Genomic DNA, 20,690 nt, shown 5'->3' with positions numbered 1-20,690 from the left:
TAATCTCCGTGCCGAAAAGAACTGGGCCTATTGGCCTGGGACGGAGGGAGTATAATTTTATATTAAATGATTATGAAATATGATGGCGATGAGATCGTACTGAAAGCCTTAGAAAAAGTTTCAACTGACGCACGCAGAAGTTTAAACAACAATAAGAAATCACCAAAATATAATTGAATATATGAGAACTCAAGTTGTAAAAAGAAAAAAGAACCCCGAAGAGTTTTTAATTCTAAAACAACCAATCCAAAAACTAAACAAAGAAACTATTTAAAAGAAAAAGACGTAACCTAAAAGAATTCTAAACCCTCATCTAACTAGGAACTAAATAATTAAAACAAATACAAAAGGGTTAACGGTGTTTTTTACCCTATTTGAAAAAGGAAACATAAAATGTACCCACCCAAAAATAAACATATAAAATGTACCCAATTGAGTGTTGAAAAGACTAACATGCCCTTATTTTTCTTTTTGTTTTATTTTTGTTTTTCACATTTATTTAATGCCATTATTTTTCTTTTTCTTTTAATTTTCGTTTTTCACATTTGAAGGCTGAGTAAAACGAAAATTGGTAGCTGCAACTTCAACATCAAACACAAAACCAAACACTTTTGAAATATTCATCTTCAAAACCCCCAAAACTTCTTCAATTGTGGGTTTCTTCAATTCGATCATAATCCGGTGGTTTGAAAGGTATATTCAGGTCTTCTATACATGAGTTACTGTTATTCAAAACTATTTTATGGTTTATGAAGAATAATTTTCAATTCAGTTGATATATTTTGAATATTCTCGTTTTTGTTCTATAGTGCTCGATTCACGAACTTCACTCGGCATGCTCGACAAGTCAAGCATGTCGAGCATATATGAGACATGAACAAATACTCGACATGCTCGATCATATGGAGTCAAGCATGGCGAGCATTAAGCATTTAGTACTGTTGCTCAACAAGCTTGCCTTATCGAGCATTGCGAGCGAGGTTCGCGAATCGAGCATGCCGAGCATATCGAGCAACAGTAGATGTTATGCCTCATTTTTTTATTCAAATCTCATTTTGATATTTCTTATGTTTCGTTCGTATTTTCAGATGAGCCAATTATGTATGGTTGTATCATATGGTGGTTCATGGAATAACGACAAGTATGAGGGGGGGCATCGTGAATATCTCCGTTTTCCATCATCGGGTATGACATTCAACACATTAGTAAGTCGGATTGAAGGGATTGTTTGTTTAGATACAAATATTTATGAGTATTGGATATATTCATATATGAAAACTCCGGAAGATGAAACTTTGAGAATCAAGATACTAGATGATGATGATTTTAAATTAGTGATTGATTCTTTTCAAGTGCCGAAGATCTTTGTATCAGTTGTTCAAAAGATAAATGTTCCTTCTTCTAGTTTTGTGAATATGTTGAACTCTCAAGTCACAAATGTGAATATGAAACAACCAATGTTTGAAACGCTACAAAATCCTCAAAGAAACATGGATTAACTTATTGTGCCTAGACATGACGTTCAAATTGAAAATGTTGCTGCCAATAATTTTGAGCGCATTGCCAATAATGTTGTTGATGATGAACATGGTGTTGATTGGGGTTATAATGAGAATATTGACAGTTTGGATAGTTTAGGTGATGCTTTTGATGATGGTGATGATGATGATAATGATGATGATGATGATGATGATGATGATGATGATGATGATGGTGATGGTGATGATGATAGTAGAAATAGGCATAATGTACCTTCCTTAAGCAGCTCATTTGTGGATGTGGATGTAGAAGATGACATTTGGGATAGACAGACTGGGCATGGTCAACAATGGATCATTCTCGGTGCTCTATATCAAGCGTCACTTCCTTGTGAGGAATTAGGAATAACCAAAGGGTTCAACCGTGATACACTATCAGAAGGATCTACATTTATGGATAAAGAACGCTTGAAGACTGCACTGGGGCTATATCATTTGGTAAATCGTGTAGAATTTATTGTTGAGCGATCTGATAAGTGTAGATTCTCAGTTGTTTGCAAGTATAGTGAACAATGCCCATTCTTACTACGTGCTACAACGCATGGGACTGTTTGGAAGGTTATCAAATGGGTTGCTCCGCACAGTTGTCAGATTGACTTGAGAAATCACGGTCCTAGAACAGTGTTAGCAAGGACGATAAGAGCATTTTTTGCTCCAACATTGATGAATGAAGGTGCTGTTTTGAAGCCTAAGGAGATGCAAGCACAATTGAGAAGAGAATATGGGTTTGTAGTTGATTATCAGATGGCACTGATTGGGAGGAATCATGCTATCAGTATGATATATGGAGATACAGATAAGTCTTTTCAATTATTACCTTCATATTTGTACATGTTGCAAGAATCTAACCCCGGTTCTATTGTTGCATTACAAACTGACTCTGTTGATCGTTTTCAATATGCTTTTATGGCTATTGGTGCTTGTGTAAATGGATTTAAGTCTTCTTGTCGTCCTGTCATAGTTGTGGATGGCACACATTTGAAAGTAAAATATAGAGGTATTATGTTTGTTGCTGCTACAAAAGATGGAAATGAATAGATGTTTCCATTGGCTGTGGGAATTGGTGATAAGGAGAATGACAGTTCATGGATTTGGTTTTTCAACCAATTGAAAAGAACTTTTGGTTGCCCTGATGATTTATTGTTTGTTTCTGACCAACACCGAAGCATCAAGAATGCTATTGCTACTGTGTATCCCGGAATTCCTCATGGTGTTGTACATATCATTTGCAGCAAAAGATATCAAGATGGGGTGCTCATGTGGTTGCTATGTATCAAAAAGCATCCAAATGTTACCGAAGTCGGGACTTTGATAAGCAAATGTCAAAAATTACTTTGACTTCTAAGCAAAATGCATTTAAGAAATTGATGGATGTTGATCCTGAAGGAATATTAAATTGAATTAACGTTCCGTTTTCCCGATGATCGTTTCTTGGATTATTATTAATTTATCATACAACGATTAATCTTAAACATGCTCCTATGAATTTAACAACTGCACATAGGTGTTAGGAATTACTTACTTGTAAAGCGGATGCAGAGGTCGTTGATGATCGTGTCGAAAGACTCCAGTTCTGATCTTCTGAACTGTATCCCGCTCAGCTTTCACCGTTGGATGGACAACGAGCTATGAAAGTCCCAAGCTAGAAACCTCCTACAGCTCTCAAAACCTTAATATTTATCAGTGTATATTTCCTGAGAGCTGACAGCTGTATTTATAATACAGAAGAAGATGGTGGGCGCCAGTTTTGGTGTGTAGGGCGATTTCTAGCCCTACTTGGGCTAGGAGACATTGGGCCAGTCCAGGGACCAGATACAAGGAATAAAGATGGGCCTCAAATAAATTAATTTATCTATGGTGAGCCCAGACCATAATTAATTTATAAATATCAGTTCATTCCACTAGAGAACCAATATTGACTTACCCCTTTATTGTCGGTGTTGAGTCGGGGCTTGTATTTAGACTTATTAAATCCTCGTATTTAAAATATCCGACATCCATTAATTAATTAGAGCTCTGACAGCTTAAATTAATTAATCTCTTTGTAATCCTTAAGCAGTACCACTCAAACCTTATTATTGCGCCTGAACTTAATCAACCTGCAGGGTTTAACGCAATAAACATTATTGAGCTCCTTAAGGGGATGTCATTATCCTCTATCGGATACGAGTACTAATACAGATAATCAAATATCATATATTAACCGCTATCACCCAAGATACATATTACTCAAGTTACTATATAACTCTCACTCATAGTAAATCAAAGTGATAAACGAATCAACATATATATCTGAAATCTTATTAGTATTAAGATCATATAAGTTACTGAGATCTTGATTCTTCACTTAAGTCAAATAGAAGAATACATCTCACTGTGGTCCTATCAATACGTTATGACGTACCAGTATAGATAAGTAGTCAAGACAAACTGCTTCCATCTATACCGCAGCCTAAACCAATAACTTTTCCTAGAGTTATTTCGGCTGTGATTATATTATATCTCTTAAGGTTATTCCAACTACGGTCTTATGTGATCTACAACACACCATATAATCTACTTATATAGAGATAAAGAACATACATATGCAATCATGAACACAATCAGATAGGAGATAAAACAGTGAATACAGGAATCAATGTATACAAGCATAAAAAGTTCTTGCTTTCAGTATACAAATCCAACAATCTCCCACTTATACTAAAGCAAAACTTTTAGTATACAATGCATCTAAATACTAGCTATTACAACAAACACTCCACTTCTTCTCCCACTTATACTGAAAGTTTTTCTCTAAGTGGGTGGCATCAACCGCAATCCCATCCCTCGAGCATGCTTCTCGTAGGCTTTTTGTGGCAAGCTATTCGTGAAAGGGTCAGCTAAGTTCTCCAATGTATCAATTTTCTCAACTAGCACATCTTCTCTGCTTACGATTTCTAGTATGATGTGGTGCTTTCTCTCTATGTGTTTGGTCGCCTTGTGGCTCCTGGGTTCCTTAGAATTTGCCACTGCACCCGAGTTATCACAATAAATTATGATACTCTTAGGCAAATTAGGCACCACTCCTAGATTCAAGAGGTAGTTCCGGAACCATACAGCCTCCTTAGCAGCTTCAGAAGCAGTTATATATTCGGCTTCCATGGTGGAGTCTGCAATACATTTCTGCTTTGCACTCCGCCATGATACGGCTCCACCTCCCAAGGTAAACACATAGCCAGAGGTAGATCTCTTCTAATCCCGGTCAGCCTGGAAATCCGAATCGGTATAACCCAAAGGAGATAGACTGTCTGATTGGTAAACTAGCCTATAATCTCGAGTCCTCTTCAGGTACTTGAGAATATGCTTTATCGCAGTCCAGTGTCCTGGTCCAGGGTTCGACTGATATCTTGCAACCATGCCAACGACATAGCAAATATCAAGTCTCGTGCAAAGCATTGCATACATGAGGCTACCTACGGCGGAAGCATATGGTACCTTCCTCATTTCCTCAACCTCACTAGGTGTCTTAGGACACATGTCCTTAGACAGAGGAATGCCATGTCTGAAAGGTAGCAAGCCTTTCTTGGCAGTTTGCATGCTAAAACGAGCAATCACAGTATCAATGTAGGACGCTTGAGATAAGCTCAACATCCTTTTCTGGCGATCACGAACAACCATGATCCCCAGGATGTACGCTGCACCTCCTAAGTCCTTCATTTGAAACTGTTCGGATAACCACTTCTTTATGTCCGATAATAGCTCAACATTGTTGCCAATGAGGAGGATATCATCTACATAAAGTGCAAGAAAACCAACGTTGCCATTGGCATCTAATCGGTACACGCAACTTTCGATTTCACAATGAGTAAATCCATCGTATTTAATGACCTCGTCAAAACGTAATCTATACCCTGTTCCTGGGTATAACCTTTCGCCACCAGTCTAGCTTTAAAAGCTGCGACTTCGCCATCCGAATCTCGCTTTCTCTTGTATACCCACCTACTACCTATAGCTTCGAAGCCATCAGGTAGTTCAGTTTTCTCGTATACATCCATAGCAGTCATAGATTCTATTTCAGAAACCATGGCGTCGTACCAAGAATCTGCATCCAGATCTTCCATCGCTTGTCTAAAGTTATCAGGGTCGACATCCTTTTGTTCATCAACAGGAAGAAGATCCGAAGACTCTCCCAAGAACATAAATCGATCGGGTTGAATTATAACCCTCCCACTACGACGAAGCGGTGGTGGTACAGCTGTGACAATGGTTTGTGCAGTATCCTGTGGTGCATTCACTTGCACACTTGGCTGGGGTGATGGAATCGCCTGTCTATTGCCTTCGATTTCTTGAAGGACAATCTCGGACTTAGATTTGTGTTTATCTATATAATCATGTTCCAAGAATCGTGCGTTGGTGCTAACAACCACTTTCTGATCCTTAGGATTATAAAAATAACCACCTTTCGTTCGCTTAGGATATCCTACAAACAGCATTACTTCGCATCTAGGTTCCAATTTCTTCGCTTCCTTGTCTAGCACGTATGCAGGACAACCCCATACCTTTATATGACTTAAGCTGGGCTGGCGCCCTGACCATAACTCGATAGGAGTTTTAGGAACCGATTTGGAAGGTACTAGATTTAGCAAGTAAACCGCTGTTTCCAAGGCATATCCCCAGAACGAAATAGGCAATGATGCATAGCTCATCATTGATCGCACCATTTCCAAAAGAGTTCTGTTTCTTCTCTCCGCTACACCATTCTGTTGGGGAGTACCCGGTGCAGTCAATTGGGATGTAATCCCAAAATCTGACAAGTATTGCAAAAATTCGTTTCCGAGGTATTTGCCACCGCGATCAGACCGCAATGACTTGATAGATTTACCCGTTCTCTTCTCCACTTCTGCTTTGAATTCTTTGAATTTCTCAAAGCATTCAGACTTGCGTTGAAGTAGGTAAATATACCCAAATCTTGAGTAATCGTCAATGAAAGTGACGAAAGCTTTTGTGGACATCGGTCCACACAAGTCAGAGTGAATCAATTCTAACACATGCGAGGCCCTATTCCCCTTGGCCTTAAAAGGCCTTGCCGTCATCTTTCCTTCTATACAGGATTCGCTGGTTCTAAATGGAACAGCTTGAAAAACTTTCAAGACTCCATTTGAAACGAGCCTTTGGATCCTATTTAGATTGATGTGGCCTAACCTTAGGTGCCATGCATGTGTATATTGTTCATGAGAAAAATGTTTCCTCTTATTCGGATTAGGACAGATTTGTGATGTAGATGCAACATGGACAGAATTTTTAATTGGACATGTAATAGTATAGAGAGAGTTATTCAAAATTTCGGAGCAAATAGTCATGTTATTTTTCATGATAGAGACACCCCTATCAAAAGTAACAGAATATCCATCCAAAAATAATTTTGAAACAAAAATTATGTTTCGTCGAAAATCCGGCACATATAAAATATCTCTCAAAACTAAAATGTCATCACCAAAACATAAAGATAAATCTCCAATAGCAACAGCTGCGACCTTCGATGCATTGCCCATGGAGATGGTGATCTCATCACTTTCCAGCTGCCTTGTCGGCTTGAAGCCCTTGTCCCTTTGCCTTGAGCATCGGACAATCTTTCTTCCAATGCCCAGTCTTGCCGCACTTGAAGCACTTTCCCATTGTCGTAGGCTTCTTCACGCTGCCGGTAGGGCTGTCCACTTTGGCTTTGCCACTCCCACTAGCTTCTTTGTCATTCTAGCCCTTTAGACCTTTCCACTTCTTTTTCCCGCCTTTCGACGAAGAAGCAGATCCCTTGGCAGCGACAAGAACCTCTTTCTCTTTCCTAGTGCCCATGACTCCCTCCGCCATAACTAGAGCATTCAATAACTCATTAAGAGTATAGTTGGCCTTGCTCATAACGACATTGAGACGGAAGTTCTCATAGGATTTGGGGAGAGTGTTGAGGATGATATCGACTTTGGCTTCGCCTTCGATAGCCCCTCCTAGCAGATCAAGCCTGTCAAACAAATTTATCATATGCATGACATGATCGTGCACAGAATTGCCATCGCTCATCTTACATGCTAAGATTTCTCTCATTATGTTAAAGCGGGCAGATCTTTCGGACTCCCCATAAACCTCAGAGAGATTTAACATGATGCCAGCCGCGTCATCCATGACCTGATGTTGGAGTTGCAAAGTTTGCGACATAGTCATCATAATATAGCACTTGGCCATATTATTCGACTTGTGCCACCTCCTATGCGCCTCACGTTCCGCATCAGTCGACTCATCAGTTAAGGGCGTGGGACGTGGAGTGGTAAGCACAAAACTGTGCTCATCAGCGTCAAGAATATACATTATGTGGCGTTTCCATTCGGTATAGTTAGGACCGGTGAGAGGATGGTTTGCAAGAATAGAGATGATTGGAGACATAGACATATCTGAAAGTAAACAATTTAAACATGTAAGAACATGAAGCACATAATTCGTAACAATAATATTGTAACCTTTTGATAAAACAATATTAATGAAACCTCAAGGAATCCCATGTGCAAGCCACGCTGTGTGGACGTTTACACACGAACTCCTCAATCAGACTATTCACCTAGTCATTTAATTTCCATGTCAACTTAACCTTTTGACAAAAGAAATTAATAGTTGGCACCTTAACTAGACCATATCATCATCAAGAAGGGACTCCTCGGGGAGTTGTACATTGTACTTTATATGATATCCAAGCATTGACCACAATTTAACCTTAAAAATTAAATTCTCGAAATTGACATACTCACTAGGACCATGTCGATTTCAATTTAATTTTCTTGGTTATCTTATTTAAATTCCATTCTCCAAAGTACTTGTGAAAATTATACAAGTAAGCCATGCTGTGTGGACGTTTACTGCATAACTCCCACTACTTTAATGGATTTAAATATTTTTAATAGAAACCTCTTCTGACAAACTTATGATAAACAAATATGAAGTAAGCCACGCTGTGTGGACGTTTACTCACATTGCTAATCACTTTGTCTAGAGACCGCATGTGGAGGTCTAAAAATAATTTTAATTGCTTAAAATTATTAAAACTGCTTAGTCTTTTTAAATTTCAAAAGGTTTGTTCATGCTCAAACACATAATCCTAATCATGCTTTACTAGAACGCAACATGTAAAACATGCTCGCAGAATTCTAAAACATGCTTAAGAAAACGATAAACCTCGCATGCTTGTCTAAGCGCAGTCAATAAACACATATTAACAAGCAAAGACAAAGACAGCAGGTAAAGAGCATAAAAGGATTAACACCACGGCATGCAAAGAACAGAAATAAAGAATTAAAATTCTTCGTGACCCATACGTGGAATCCCAACATCTATTCTATTAAAATAAAAACAGAAACGAAAACCCAAAAACTAAACTTGGCCCGAACACTTTAGGCCCGCCTTTGGAATTAGGGTTTGGGCCCCCTAGGGTTTGAGATACGCAGCTAGGGTTTGGAAACCCTAGCTACCGCCGCCTCCCTTGCACAGCCGCACCTCCACCGTGCAGCAGTCGCCCGGCGCTGCAGCAGCGCCCCGGCGCTCAAGGCAACCCGGCGCTGGCAGCAGTTTCCTCGGCGTGCAGCAGCGGCAGTCGGCAGCTCTCGGCATCTCCAGCAGCAGCAGCGCACGGCGAGAGCAGCGGCAGCGCGCCGCCCGCTGGGTGCGCATCGCGCAGGACGCGCAGGCGTGGCCCCGGGCGCGCACCGCCCCTGCCGGCTGCCTCCTCTCCGCCTCGCCCAGCCACAGCGCGCAGCAGCCCGTGGAGCAGCAGCGTGCACAGCGCACGACCAAGCGCGCAAGCGCTCGTGCGCGCGCTGCCCTCGGTGCCGGCAGCCTCTGCCGCACCGCACCCAGCACGCCACCTCCGTCCACCGTTCTTTCGTCGTTGATTCGTCATCGTGCTCGTCTCGTTCCTCAGTTTTACAGATTACAAAGAAAAACCAAATACAATTTGAAAAACCTAATCTAACCACAGATTTTCTCACAGTGAAAAATGATTACAACGTCAAACGACGTACCCCACAAATCAACAGACCACGAAGAACAACAGCAGTAAAAAGAACGCACATTATTAATCGTACATAAATTAATAATAGAGCCAAGAAATTAATCCTGGGCTCTGATACCAATTGAAGGAATATTAAATTGAATTAACGTTCTGTTTGCCCGATGATCGTTTCTTGGATTATTATTAATTTATCATGCAACGATTAATCTTAAACATGCTCCTATGAATTTAACAGCTGCACATAGGTGTTAGGAATTACTTACTTGTAAAGCGGATGCAGAGGTCGTTGATGATCGTGTCGAAAGACTCCAGTTCTGATCTTCTAAACTGTATCCCGCTCAGCTTTCACCGTTGGATGGACAACGAGCTATGAAAGTCCCAAGCTAGAAACCTCCTACACGTTCCTGCGCCTCCTATAGCTCTCAAAACCTTAATATTTATCAGTGTATATTTCCTGAGAGCTGACAGCTGTATTTATAATACAGAAGAAGAGGGGGGCGCCAGTTTTGGTGTGTGGGGCGATTTCTCGCCCTACTTGGGCTAGGAGACATTGGGCCAGTCCAGGGACCAGATACAAGGAATAAAGATGGGCCTAAAATAAATTAATTTATCTATGGTGAGCCCAGACCATAATTAATTTATAAATATCAGTTCATTCCACTAGAGAACCAATATTGATTTACCCCTTTATTGTCGGTGTTGAGTCGGGGCTTGTATTTAGACTTATTAAATCCTCGTATTTAAAATATTCGACATCCATTAATTAATTAGAGCTCTGACAGCTTAAATTAATTAATCACTTTGTAATCCTTAAGCAGTACCACTCAAACCTTATTATTGCGCCTGAACTTAATCAACCTGCAGGGTTTAACGCAATAAACATTATTGAGCTCCTTAAGGGGATGTCATTATCCTCTATCGGATACGAGTACTAATACAGATAATCAAATATCATATATTAACCGCTATCACCCAAGATACAGAGTACTCAAGTTACTATATAACTCTCACTCATAGTAAATCAAAGTGATAAACGAATCAACATATATATCTGAAATCTTATTAGTATTAAGATCTTATAAGTTACTGAGATCTTGGTTCTTCACTTAAGTCAGATAGAAGAATACATCTCACTGTGGTCCTATCAATACGTTATGACGTACCAGTATAGATAAGTAGTCAAGACAAACTACTTCCATCTATACCGCAGCCTAAACCAATAACTTGTCCTAGAGTTATTTCGGCTGTGATTATATTATATCTCTTAAGGTTATTCCAATCATACAGTCTTCTGTGATCTACAACACACCATATAATCTACTTATATAGAGATAAAGAACAAACATATGCAATCATGAACACAATCAGATAGGAGATATAACAGTGAATACAGGAATCAATGTATACAAGCATAAAAAGTTCTTGCTTTCAGTATACAAATCCAATAGATCCAATACGGTGGTCCCGTAGTAAATGTCCAGTACGACGGTATGAGTTTCTTACTTCTAATTGTGCAGAATGCTTGAATGGTCGTCTTAGATGGGCTCGTAGATTGCCAGTATGCACTCTTTTGGAAAGTGTATGGACATTGATTGCACAGTGGTTTGTTGAGCGACGTAATAAAGCTTCGGTGAGAACCCATATTTTAACTGAATATGCGGCAAAAAAGTTAGAGAATTCCATTGAAGATGGACGGACCATGGATGTGCAGCCAATTACATCAATGAAATATAAGGTTTCATGTGGAACAAAGACGTATGTGGTTGATCTGAATGCTAACACTTGCTTGTGTCGGGAATTTGATCTTGATTTGATTCCTTGCGCTCATGCTGCCGCGGCAATAAGGTACTTCTATTTGTCTACCACTTTTTATTTGTATATTTGGTATTAATGTTTCCAACATTTAATGCAGTAAATCAAAACAGAGTTTATTTTCATATGTGTCGAGCTACTACAGAACAGAGACATTGCGTGAGATATATTCGGGTGAGGTGATGCCAATCTTGCATCCAGATGAGTGGTCTGTGCCTGTAGAAGTGAAATCAAGACAAGTGTTGACACCACCTCAGCCTACACAGGCAGAACGTCCACGGACAAGTAGAATCGAATCTTGTAGCCGATTATCTAGAGCTTGTTCGAGATGCAACCAAAGCGGTCATTACCGTTCCAAATGCAAAGAGGCCATTCCAATATCACAAGATGAACACATTGCTAGTAATGAGTCAGAAGTTGTTGGGTCCCGTAGGCGCAAATGTTGTGGCATATATGGTGAAGTTGGGCATAATCGTCGAAGATGTACAAAATCTGTGATGTCTTGAATGATTTATGTCAATTTGTCTAAGACTTTGGATGTATGCTATTTTTAAGACTACTCTAGTTTGGATATGCTCTTGTTTGTGTTATTTTTAAGACTGTGGATGTAAGTTTTTTTTAAGACATTTTGTTCTAGATTGCTCTAATGATTTGTGACTTGTTGTAGATGTTTTAATAGTTGCTGTTTCAGAGTGCTTGACATGCTCGTCATGTTCGACATTAGATTTTAATGCTCGCAGTACATGAGTCGAGCATCAGTACAATTAGAACTAATGATCGACAAGCTCGACATTAGTTAAGTTTTCGAGCATTATTGTATTCTCAACTAAGCCTCAACATGCTCGACATGTATCAAAATCGAGCATTAATACAATTAGAACCAATGCTCGACATGCTCGACATTTACACATGTGTCGAGTAAGCGAGCGTTAGTGCAAATTGCAGTAGTTGTTGTTCCAGAGTGCTCGACATTAGATTTTAATGCTCGCAGTACATGAGTCGAGCATCAGTAAAATTAGAACTAATGCTCGACATGCTCGACATTAGTTGAGTTTTCGAGCATTATTGTATTCTCAACTAAGCCTCGACATGCTCGACTTGTATCTAAATCGAGCATTAATACAATTAGAACCAACGCTCGACATGCTCGACATTTACACATGTGTCGAGTAAGCGAGCGTTAGTGCAAATTGCAGTAGTGCTCGACATAAATCATTCGAGCATTAGTGAAGATGTCGAGCTACCGAGCACACAGACAATATTAAACAACAAAGATCTAAGATTTTCATAAAAAAATTCAGAATTTCAATTTCAAAGTTTGATGAACGTCGACATAAGCAGATTTCATTACCAAAAGGTTCATAGTCTAATAAACCTTGAGAAAAAGAGTCAAAGTCGACAAAAACATTTCATAAGTCATAAATTCATTACAAAAACACCACAAACAAACTAGTCTTCACTTTAGCCCTCAGTGCTAAACTTGTAAATAGTGGCTGCTACATCAACACAGAATTTTTCAACATCCTTCTTCTCAAATGACGGGAGATGTTGCTTCGTGAGTATCATCTCAGCATACTTCAATGCATATGCTCCACCGCTTTTGATGTCTGTTTGCTTGTACACATTACCACTCTCGGGGTATGCAAAGTGCCATTCCGTCAACTTTGGCTTTACTTCTTTCCTTTCATCGTAGAATCCAGAGTACTTGAGGATCTGTGGCAGCATGCGTGCCAATGGAGTGAAGAATGTCTTTCTAACTGCATAGTCAGTATCATCCAACTTATATAGTGATAGCACTCTTGATGAAATTGACACTGCAAGTCACCCAATGACTTTCTAGCTCGCAAACCATAATCAACTGTACCAAACAATTATGACGATTAGTGTAATATAATAGATAACAATAATAGAGATTTCAAACAATAGTTTGTAATAATAATTTAGAATATATTTACCTCATCATAGTCGTACCATGGTTTGTACTTACCCCAACTTGGCAGGTCACTTGTGACGTATTTTGGCAGCTCATATAGATCCTCAACAGGTATCACTTCTTCCACATCCGGATTAAGCTGCTCATTACAGTCCGTCTTGTTATATTTATTCCATGCTTGTGTAATGGCAGCCTATTGTAATTCAAAATATACACATGTTGTTAGAATAAAATGTTGTATATAATGCACTAAACAATATCAATTACACTTACCATGAAACCAGTGCTAGTGATAGTGACCCTTTCATCCACTTTATTCAGCTTCGCTAATCCCGGTTGTGCATGAAGAACAACAAGATATGCATCGATGTGGATGTCTTCCAACAAAGTGGACTTGTTTTTTATACACTTAAAAAAGCTAGAATCCACATCATTTTGTAAACCAACATTTCTCCTACACATTATTCTTCATCATTAATATGTGTATGCATTATATATCTAACTTAAAGTGTAAAAAATGTTTATATACTTACTTGCCACCTGTTCTCAAATACTTTGCAAAGTCATTCCCTCGTTTGTCATCAATGCGGAATGGACTACGCAAAATAGCCGAAGGCTCTCTCCTTCTAACTTCCTTGTAGTCTAATTTGAGGGAATTGAACTCTGGCTAGCCTCACCTTGGGTGAACTGAGTAGGAGCAAAGTAAGGATAACTTTCATACTGAGTACCCCATCTTGACGAAAGCTGTGAAGGCATTGGGCAAGGAGAAATCCAAGCATTCCCTGTTGGAGTGGAGTTTAGATCTTCATTGTCACCTGCAATCTTTTCATTCCCACTCTAGAAAATATATCCAAATATCAAACAAACAATAATATTATAGCAAGAGTTTAATATTCAAACATTCATTATGACTTGCTAATATGGTCCACATATTATAGCAAAATTGAACTTATGCTCGACATGCTCGAAACAGACATGCTCGACATGCTAAATGTACTCATGCTCGACAATATAATATCGAGTATGTCGAGCATTAGTGCATTTTGCACTTATGCTCGACATGCTCAATGTACTTATGCTCGACAATGTAATTTAATGTCGAGCATGTTGAGATTAGTGCAAAATACACTTATGCTCGACATTCTCGAAACAAACATGCTCGACATGCTCATTGTACTCATGCTCGACAATATAATATCGAGCATGTCGAGCATTAGTGCAAAATGCACTTATGCTCGACATGCTCAGTGTACTCATGCTCGACAATGTAATGTCGAGCATGTCGAGCATTAGTGCAAAATGCACTTATGCTTGACATGCTCGATACAAACATGCTAGAAAGACATGAATTACCAAAAAATGAGTTTTCCCTTAGTGGCCCGCAGATACTCATCACATAAAGCAATACCTATACCAATCCATCACCATCAGTACCATGGCCCGCAGATACTCCAACATTTTCCCTTACTTCTCTAGCATTTGACTTGTCACCCATCTATCAACAGACAAGATCAAAAAAGAAAACAAAATATCAAACAAAGCTTAATATAACTTCCGCATTTGACTTGTCTTCTGTGATTTTACTGGCTTCTTTGATATAACTTCATTTTTGGATTTCTTCGGCATCCCCCTACATTCCATGTACTTCAACTTGAAGGGTGTTCCTTCTGATTCAACTGATTTCCAACTCTTTTTATTCTTTTCTTCATTTGTGGGTTCTAATATCGGATATACCTGTTTCATTTTTTAAAAAAAAAATTAAGCTTGAACATGATAACAAAAAAGATTCACAAACATAATAAACCTTAACAACTTACAGTGCCCGTGATGCTGTCAACATCTATCACTGTCCTCGAATATAGAAATCGCAACATGCGAGGAATTCGTGATTTTGAAGCTATACCTCCACAGTTCTTCCCCAGTTCTGGGATTGCACAATAAATCCAAGCCTAGTAATATTTCATTATAAGAAGTAAAAAAAAATTAAATAAAAACTACATTCAAATATTTTGTGAGTTCATATAATACCATAAATGATGACGCTGCTCCGTATAGGTGATATTGCTCGCGCACACAATCTTTAGTGGGTGTCTGTTGCACACCGTCTATGTAGAAAATTAGCCTTTGAAATGAGTAGCTTCCCCATGGAAATGAATTCCAAGCTTCTCTATCCTCTATCAAAGCCCATACCCAATCTTTTATTGCTCTCCTACCATCATCGCCAAGCACTATGTAGTAAGCAAACAATATCTTCGCTGCTTTCACATAATCTTCAGCATAATCACCCAAATGGCCTTCTAAGAATTTCTTAAGCAACTCTGTAGGAGTAGTTGGCCTTCCATCTAACTCCCTATGATATAATGAGTGTTCATGTATTTCATGCTCAACATAGGGATTAAAAGCACTTTCTCCAAATTGGAGTCCCGTCACTAAAGCATACTCAAAACGACTGAACCTCAAATTTTGGTTGTTTATCCTAAACCACAGCGCCGTTTTATCTGCTTCCTCACCAAATATTATTTGGTGTGATATGACGTGATGAATGGCTTGATTGCATTTGTTAATTGAATCTGGTAGCTTTAAAAATCTTCCAAAGCAGCTTTTCTCAAATTGCTTAAGTGCGACTTCTCCCCCAATATCTGTTAGAACTCTACGGATACCATTCATAATGGTTGAATCCTTCGTGTATGTCACTATTGTACAAGAAACACCTCTCATTAGAGGTCTCTTCCACTTCCATCCTCCCTGTCCACAACAGCAAAAGTAAATTAGAATGAAGACAAGTGTTGACATACAAAAATCAATTGGAATCAAGACAAGCATTCACATGCAAAATGTAGAAATGCTCGCATTGCTCGACATGCTCGAAACAGAGTAGCCGACCATTAGTGCAAAATGTAGAAATGCTCGCATTACTCGACATGCTCGAAACAAAGTAGTCGAGCATTAGTGCAAAATGTTCAAATGCTCGCATTACTCGACATACTCGAAAAATAGTAGTCGAACATTAGTGCATAATATACAAATGCTCGATTGCTCCGCATCGAGCATGTCGAGCATTCCGAGCAATTTCAATTTCAAACACTACGGTAATAGGAAAAATTTTAGAAAAAGCGACACCAAAACAGACATCAGAAATAATTTCATTCACAACGTGAATCAATAAACACAAAATCAGAGATCCAAAAATCTGAGCATTCAACTACACAAAATTTAAATACAAATGCTCGCTTGTTTCGTATCGAGCATGTCGAGCATTCTGAGCAATTTCAAACACTAGGGTAATGGGAAAATTTTCAGAAAATCAACACAAAAAAGACATAAGAAATCGAGCAATCATCCACATAAAATATAAATCGAGCAATCATCCACATAAACCAGAAATCGACCATTTAAAACGAGCATTCAAAATCTGAAATTTGGAAACATGGTTCCCCAAAATCGGGCATAACAAGCACACAAAATCTGAAATTTGGAAGCAAACATACCTCTTGAATTGGATTGTCGGGATCGTTGTCTGAATCGTTGTTCTTCGTTAAATGTTCATCTGAAGACATTTGGTAGCTTGAACTGGAGATTTGCGGTGACGGCGGGAGGGAGTCACGGCGGCGAGCAGCACCGCGCGAAGACGACGACAGTGATAGCGATGACCAGCACTGTGCGACGACGACGACAGAGAGACAGCGGCGGCGGCGGTAAGGGAGTCACGGCGGCGGAAGGGTGATGCGGCGGGGAGGGTGACGGGAGGGGAGGGTGAAAATGGGGGGGAGGGTGAAAATGAAATCCCTAATTGGTGAAAAATGAAAATGGAGCACCTTTTTTACATTTTTTATTTTTATGATTTTAATAGAAAGGGTAGAATGGTCTCAAATGGGTACATTTTATTGTTTAAAAAAAGGTGGGTACATTTTTTGTTTTCTCTTTCAAAATATGTTGTCAAAATAGGGGGGAAGAATATGGATAATTGGTTCTTGGGGAATTGTAGGCGGATCATTGGGGATGGTCAGGAGACTAAATTTTGGTCTCATCTTTGGGTTGGGAAAAAACCACTCAAGGATGTCTTCCCAAGACTCTTTCATCTCAGTGTGGATAAGGAAGTTAGTGTAAGAGAGTCGGGGAATTGGGTTCATGGAAGTTGGGAATAGGACCTAAACTGGAGAAGGGAGCTTCGGGAGAGAGGGGAGGGGGCTGTCACTAAACTTCTTTCCATGTTAGTTGTTTGTGCTCCAAGTGCAGGTATCAAGGATAGTTGGAGTTGGAGTGCAACGGCTTCAGGCGAGTACACTACAAAATCTTCCTATGATGCTCTAAAGGCGAGTAAAAATGCAACTCTTGCGCCACCATCAAATCTGAAGCACTTAGCAATGGTGTGGAACAGCAAAGCATCCCACAAGGCAATTATGACGGCGTGGAGGGTGATTAGGAACAGGATACTGACCTGCGACAACTTGAGAAAGAGGAGTGTAGCCATTGGAGAAGAGGACTCTAAATGCAATGCATGCAAGCTTCATACAGAATCGTCAAACCACTTGTCCTGCAGTGCCCGAAGGCGGAGGAGGTTTGGAATGAGATACAGTTGTGGCTGGGAATCAGCACAACTAGAACTAATTCGATTGGTGAATTTTTCTGTACGTTTGTGGGTCTTGGCTCTGGGAAGAGGTTGGATAAGTTGATGAAGTCCCTGTGGGTTTGCTCCATTTGGACAATGTGGAAAAGAAGGAATGAAAGTAGATTCGAATGAGAAGTTTGGGATTCCCGGAGTACCGTTTCAGAGATTAAGGTACATTTGTGGTGTTGGAATAAGATTTTCGAGATTGTAAACAAGGAGTTGAATCTCTCCTCCTGGTGTGAAAATAACTTGCTCACTGCTCTTGTGTAATTTTTTGGGTATCTCTGGTACCTTATTAATGAAAGTTCCTTTTCCTTGATTAAAAAAAATACAAAATATGCATGGAGATAAAAATAAAAGAACCACTCCCAGCTCATGCTTTGGGTTTTTCATCTTTCAATGGATTAAAACTTTTTCTAAAGACTTCCAGTAAGGTCTCGTCACCATCAAAGTGGAATAATGATAGCATCAATGGCAAATTTTGTAAATAATACATAATTGAAGGTTAATTTCGGGTGTAAATGAGCTGAGTCGAGTCGAGTATTGCTCTGCTCAGGCTCAAATTCGGCTATTTTCATGAAGCTCGAGCTCGACTCGGTCGAGCTTGATTTTTTTTAGCTCGAGCTCGACTCGATGCCATATTCGCGAACTCGAGCTCGACTCGGTTAACCTCGATTGTGAAGAGCAGTTGCCCCGGCCTGGGAAAAGGAGAGTAGTCGCGCCGAGGAAGGAGAGCAGTCGCGCTGGGCTGGAAAAAGGAGAACCAAAGGAGGCGCCGCAGAGGCTCCGTGCTGCACTGTTGCTACTGTTAGGCTCGTCGGAGCTTCGCCGGATGGTAATAGCTATTCACCCAAATCTCTTTGTCAGCGTCATCTAAAGAGGCATTGAACCATTGATGCCGAGGGGTGACATCAACAATCCTGACCGGATGCCGGTGACCCTTTAGGATCTGCGATCCGCTGCAGATTCCCAAGTAGGGAATGTTTCTTTCGAGGCAGAGTTTGGCTAATCCGAGCTCGATTGCGTCCTTTTCTCTGTCGACGGCGGTTTCGTTGGCGTGCAGTCTTCAGATTTCTTCCAAATTCCAATTCTTCGGGAGAGAGGTTGGAGGCTCTTAAGGTTTTGCGTAATTGCTAATTGTTACAATATAATTGGGCTTGTGATTTGGGCCTTCTTGTAGGCTAAAGTATATTTATTTTGGGCCTATAATATATATATATATATATATATATATATATAATTGTTTGGGCTCGATTAGGCTCGCGGGCCTAATGAGTCGAGTATCAAGAAACTCGAACTTGGGCTCGGTAGTTAATCGAGTAGTTCGAGCTCGAGCTTGACTCTACTAACATCTAGTCGATTTCGAGTAATTTTCGAGCCGATTCCGAGTAGCTCGCGAGCTAGCTCGACTCACTTACACCCCTAATGTTAATAAGATGGTGAATTATATTGAAAATGATAAATTTTTTGTGGACGAATCGTAAAGAAAATCGTGATATTTTTTTTGTGAACGGAGCGAGTGTTACATTTTCTTATTGTAAGGTAAATAGCATAAATTAAGGAGGTCTTCATAATGTGTCTCAAATTTTCATTTTTTTTCTAAAAAATGTTATCAACTTACATTTTACTTTAAAAATTTCCTAACTGTTGAAAGCTTTACATAATCCAGCAAATGAACAATAAGTTGCATCACCGAATCTTAAAGTTTATGGGTGTTTTTTTATAATTTTAGATACTGAACAATGCAAATTCTGGTGAGGTGATTTATTATTTCATCGTTGAAGTCTTTAAAACGATATATAAAAATCATTTTTTTCCAAAGGATTTTGAAGTAAAAATGCAAGTTAAGAATAATTTTACAAAAATGTCGAAAGTCAAGATTACAAATTGAGTAGATTTTAAAAATGGCCACTTCGGAAAAGTTAAAAAAAAATTAAAAATTTGCCACACTTACCATTTTACCATACACATAAAAAAAATTAAAAATTATCCATTGAACCCGAATTCACAACCAAGATTATTTTTAGTATTGAATTCTAGCCTTAAAACTCGAATTCACAACCAAGACTATTCTCATTTGTGAATTCAAGCTTTAAAATGTGAATTCTCAACATAATAACTAGTATTGGTTGTGAATTCGAGTTTTAAAGCTTGAATTCACAACCATATATAGTGTTAACCATGAATTAAAGTTTTAAATCTTAAATTCACATAGAAATAGCATTATTCGGTTACCTGAACCAAAAATTTCGATTACCCGAAACCGAATTGGGTTCAAATTTGCTAATCGTTCCCGAACACCCATTCAAAAAATAAAACTTGCGAAAGTTACTACTTGGAAGATTCAAATACGGGTCTCCAACATATATAAGGCGCTACTTATCCACTGCGCTAAGACTCTTTCTTGTTCTCTTAATATAACATAATTTTATTTTAACTAAATATCATTTTTAAAAAAATATATAACTATTATAATTAAAATATAAATATTTAAATTATAAATTTAATAAAAATCGGTTATTCGGTTAACCCTAATCGAATTAGGTTATCGAGTTAACCGATATCCGAAATTTTTAGAAATTTAATAACCGATAACTGAAAAAATCGATTATTGGGTAACCAAACCTGAATTGTTCGGTTTCCTTATCAGATTATCTAATATTCGATATCCGTTTAGACAGGGCCTTAGTCGTGAATTCAAGTTTTATAACTCAAATTCACGACTAGCACTATTTCTAGTTGTGAATTCAACACTAACTAATCAGTTGTGAA

At 39.0% G+C, this 20,690-nt stretch overlaps 3 protein-coding genes and 1 long non-coding RNA gene across 4 annotated transcripts; 2 read left to right on the top strand and 2 right to left on the bottom strand.

Moving 5' to 3' along the window:
- The first annotated feature begins 914 nt into the window (after positions 1–914).
- LOC131004175 (uncharacterized) lies at positions 915–2,576 on the top strand. Its single transcript, XM_057930800.1, has 4 exons — positions 915–980; positions 1,089–1,141; positions 1,514–1,656; positions 1,789–2,576. Exons 1-4 carry the CDS (start codon positions 915–917, stop codon positions 2,574–2,576), a joined length of 1,050 nt encoding a protein of 349 aa, XP_057786783.1.
- An 8,558-nt stretch (positions 2,577–11,134) lies between these two features.
- Positions 11,135–11,978, top strand: LOC131004191 (uncharacterized). Its single transcript, XM_057930814.1, has 2 exons — positions 11,135–11,409; positions 11,477–11,978. The coding sequence occupies exons 1-2, from the start codon at positions 11,264–11,266 to the stop codon at positions 11,880–11,882; spliced, it is 552 nt and encodes a 183-aa protein (XP_057786797.1). The 5' UTR covers positions 11,135–11,263; the 3' UTR covers positions 11,883–11,978.
- A 1,384-nt stretch (positions 11,979–13,362) lies between these two features.
- LOC131004193 (uncharacterized) lies at positions 13,363–14,144 on the bottom strand. Its single transcript, XR_009094929.1, has 3 exons — positions 13,843–14,144; positions 13,583–13,763; positions 13,363–13,502 (listed from the first exon to the last, which is right to left on the bottom strand). It is a non-coding gene; the product is annotated as an uncharacterized LOC131004193 (long non-coding RNA).
- Positions 14,145–14,717: 573 nt separating this feature from the next.
- LOC131004174 (uncharacterized) lies at positions 14,718–16,914 on the bottom strand. The gene is made up of 5 exons (XM_057930799.1): positions 16,798–16,914; positions 15,338–16,054; positions 15,127–15,258; positions 14,894–15,043; positions 14,718–14,804 (listed from the first exon to the last, which is right to left on the bottom strand). The coding sequence occupies exons 1-5, from the start codon at positions 16,864–16,866 to the stop codon at positions 14,718–14,720; spliced, it is 1,155 nt and encodes a 384-aa protein (XP_057786782.1). The 5' UTR covers positions 16,867–16,914.
- Between the last annotated feature and the right edge of the window lie 3,776 nt (positions 16,915–20,690).

The sequence above is a fragment of the Salvia miltiorrhiza genome, unplaced genomic scaffold, assembly GCF_028751815.1.
Source record: "Salvia miltiorrhiza cultivar Shanhuang (shh) unplaced genomic scaffold, IMPLAD_Smil_shh original_scaffold_350_2, whole genome shotgun sequence".
Lineage (NCBI taxonomy): Eukaryota > Viridiplantae > Streptophyta > Magnoliopsida > Lamiales > Lamiaceae > Salvia > Salvia miltiorrhiza.
This window is presented reverse-complemented; position numbering and strand designations above follow the sequence as displayed.

Excerpts from the sequence above, each read along its gene's own strand:
- LOC131004175 (XM_057930800.1), top strand. The coding sequence starts at position 915 with ATGGCGAGCATTAAGCATTTAGTACTGTTGCTCAACAAGCTTGCCTTA. Across the intron at positions 981-1,088 it reads TATCGAGCATTGCGAGCGAG|ATGAGCCAATTATGTATGGT; the intron begins GTTCGCGAATCG and ends TCGTATTTTCAG. Across the intron at positions 1,142-1,513 it reads GGTTCATGGAATAACGACAA|ACATGACGTTCAAATTGAAA; the intron begins GTATGAGGGGGG and ends TATTGTGCCTAG.
- LOC131004174 (XM_057930799.1), bottom strand. The coding sequence starts at position 16,866 with ATGTCTTCAGATGAACATTTAACGAAGAACAACGATTCAGACAACGAT. Across the intron at positions 16,055-16,797 it reads CCGACAATCCAATTCAAGAG|GGAGGATGGAAGTGGAAGAG; the intron begins GTATGTTTGCTT and ends TGTTGTGGACAG. Across the intron at positions 15,259-15,337 it reads GAGCAGCGTCATCATTTATG|GCTTGGATTTATTGTGCAAT; the intron begins GTATTATATGAA and ends AAATATTACTAG.
- LOC131004191 (XM_057930814.1), top strand. The coding sequence starts at position 11,264 with ATGGATGTGCAGCCAATTACATCAATGAAATATAAGGTTTCATGTGGA. Across the intron at positions 11,410-11,476 it reads CATGCTGCCGCGGCAATAAG|TAAATCAAAACAGAGTTTAT; the intron begins GTACTTCTATTT and ends CATTTAATGCAG.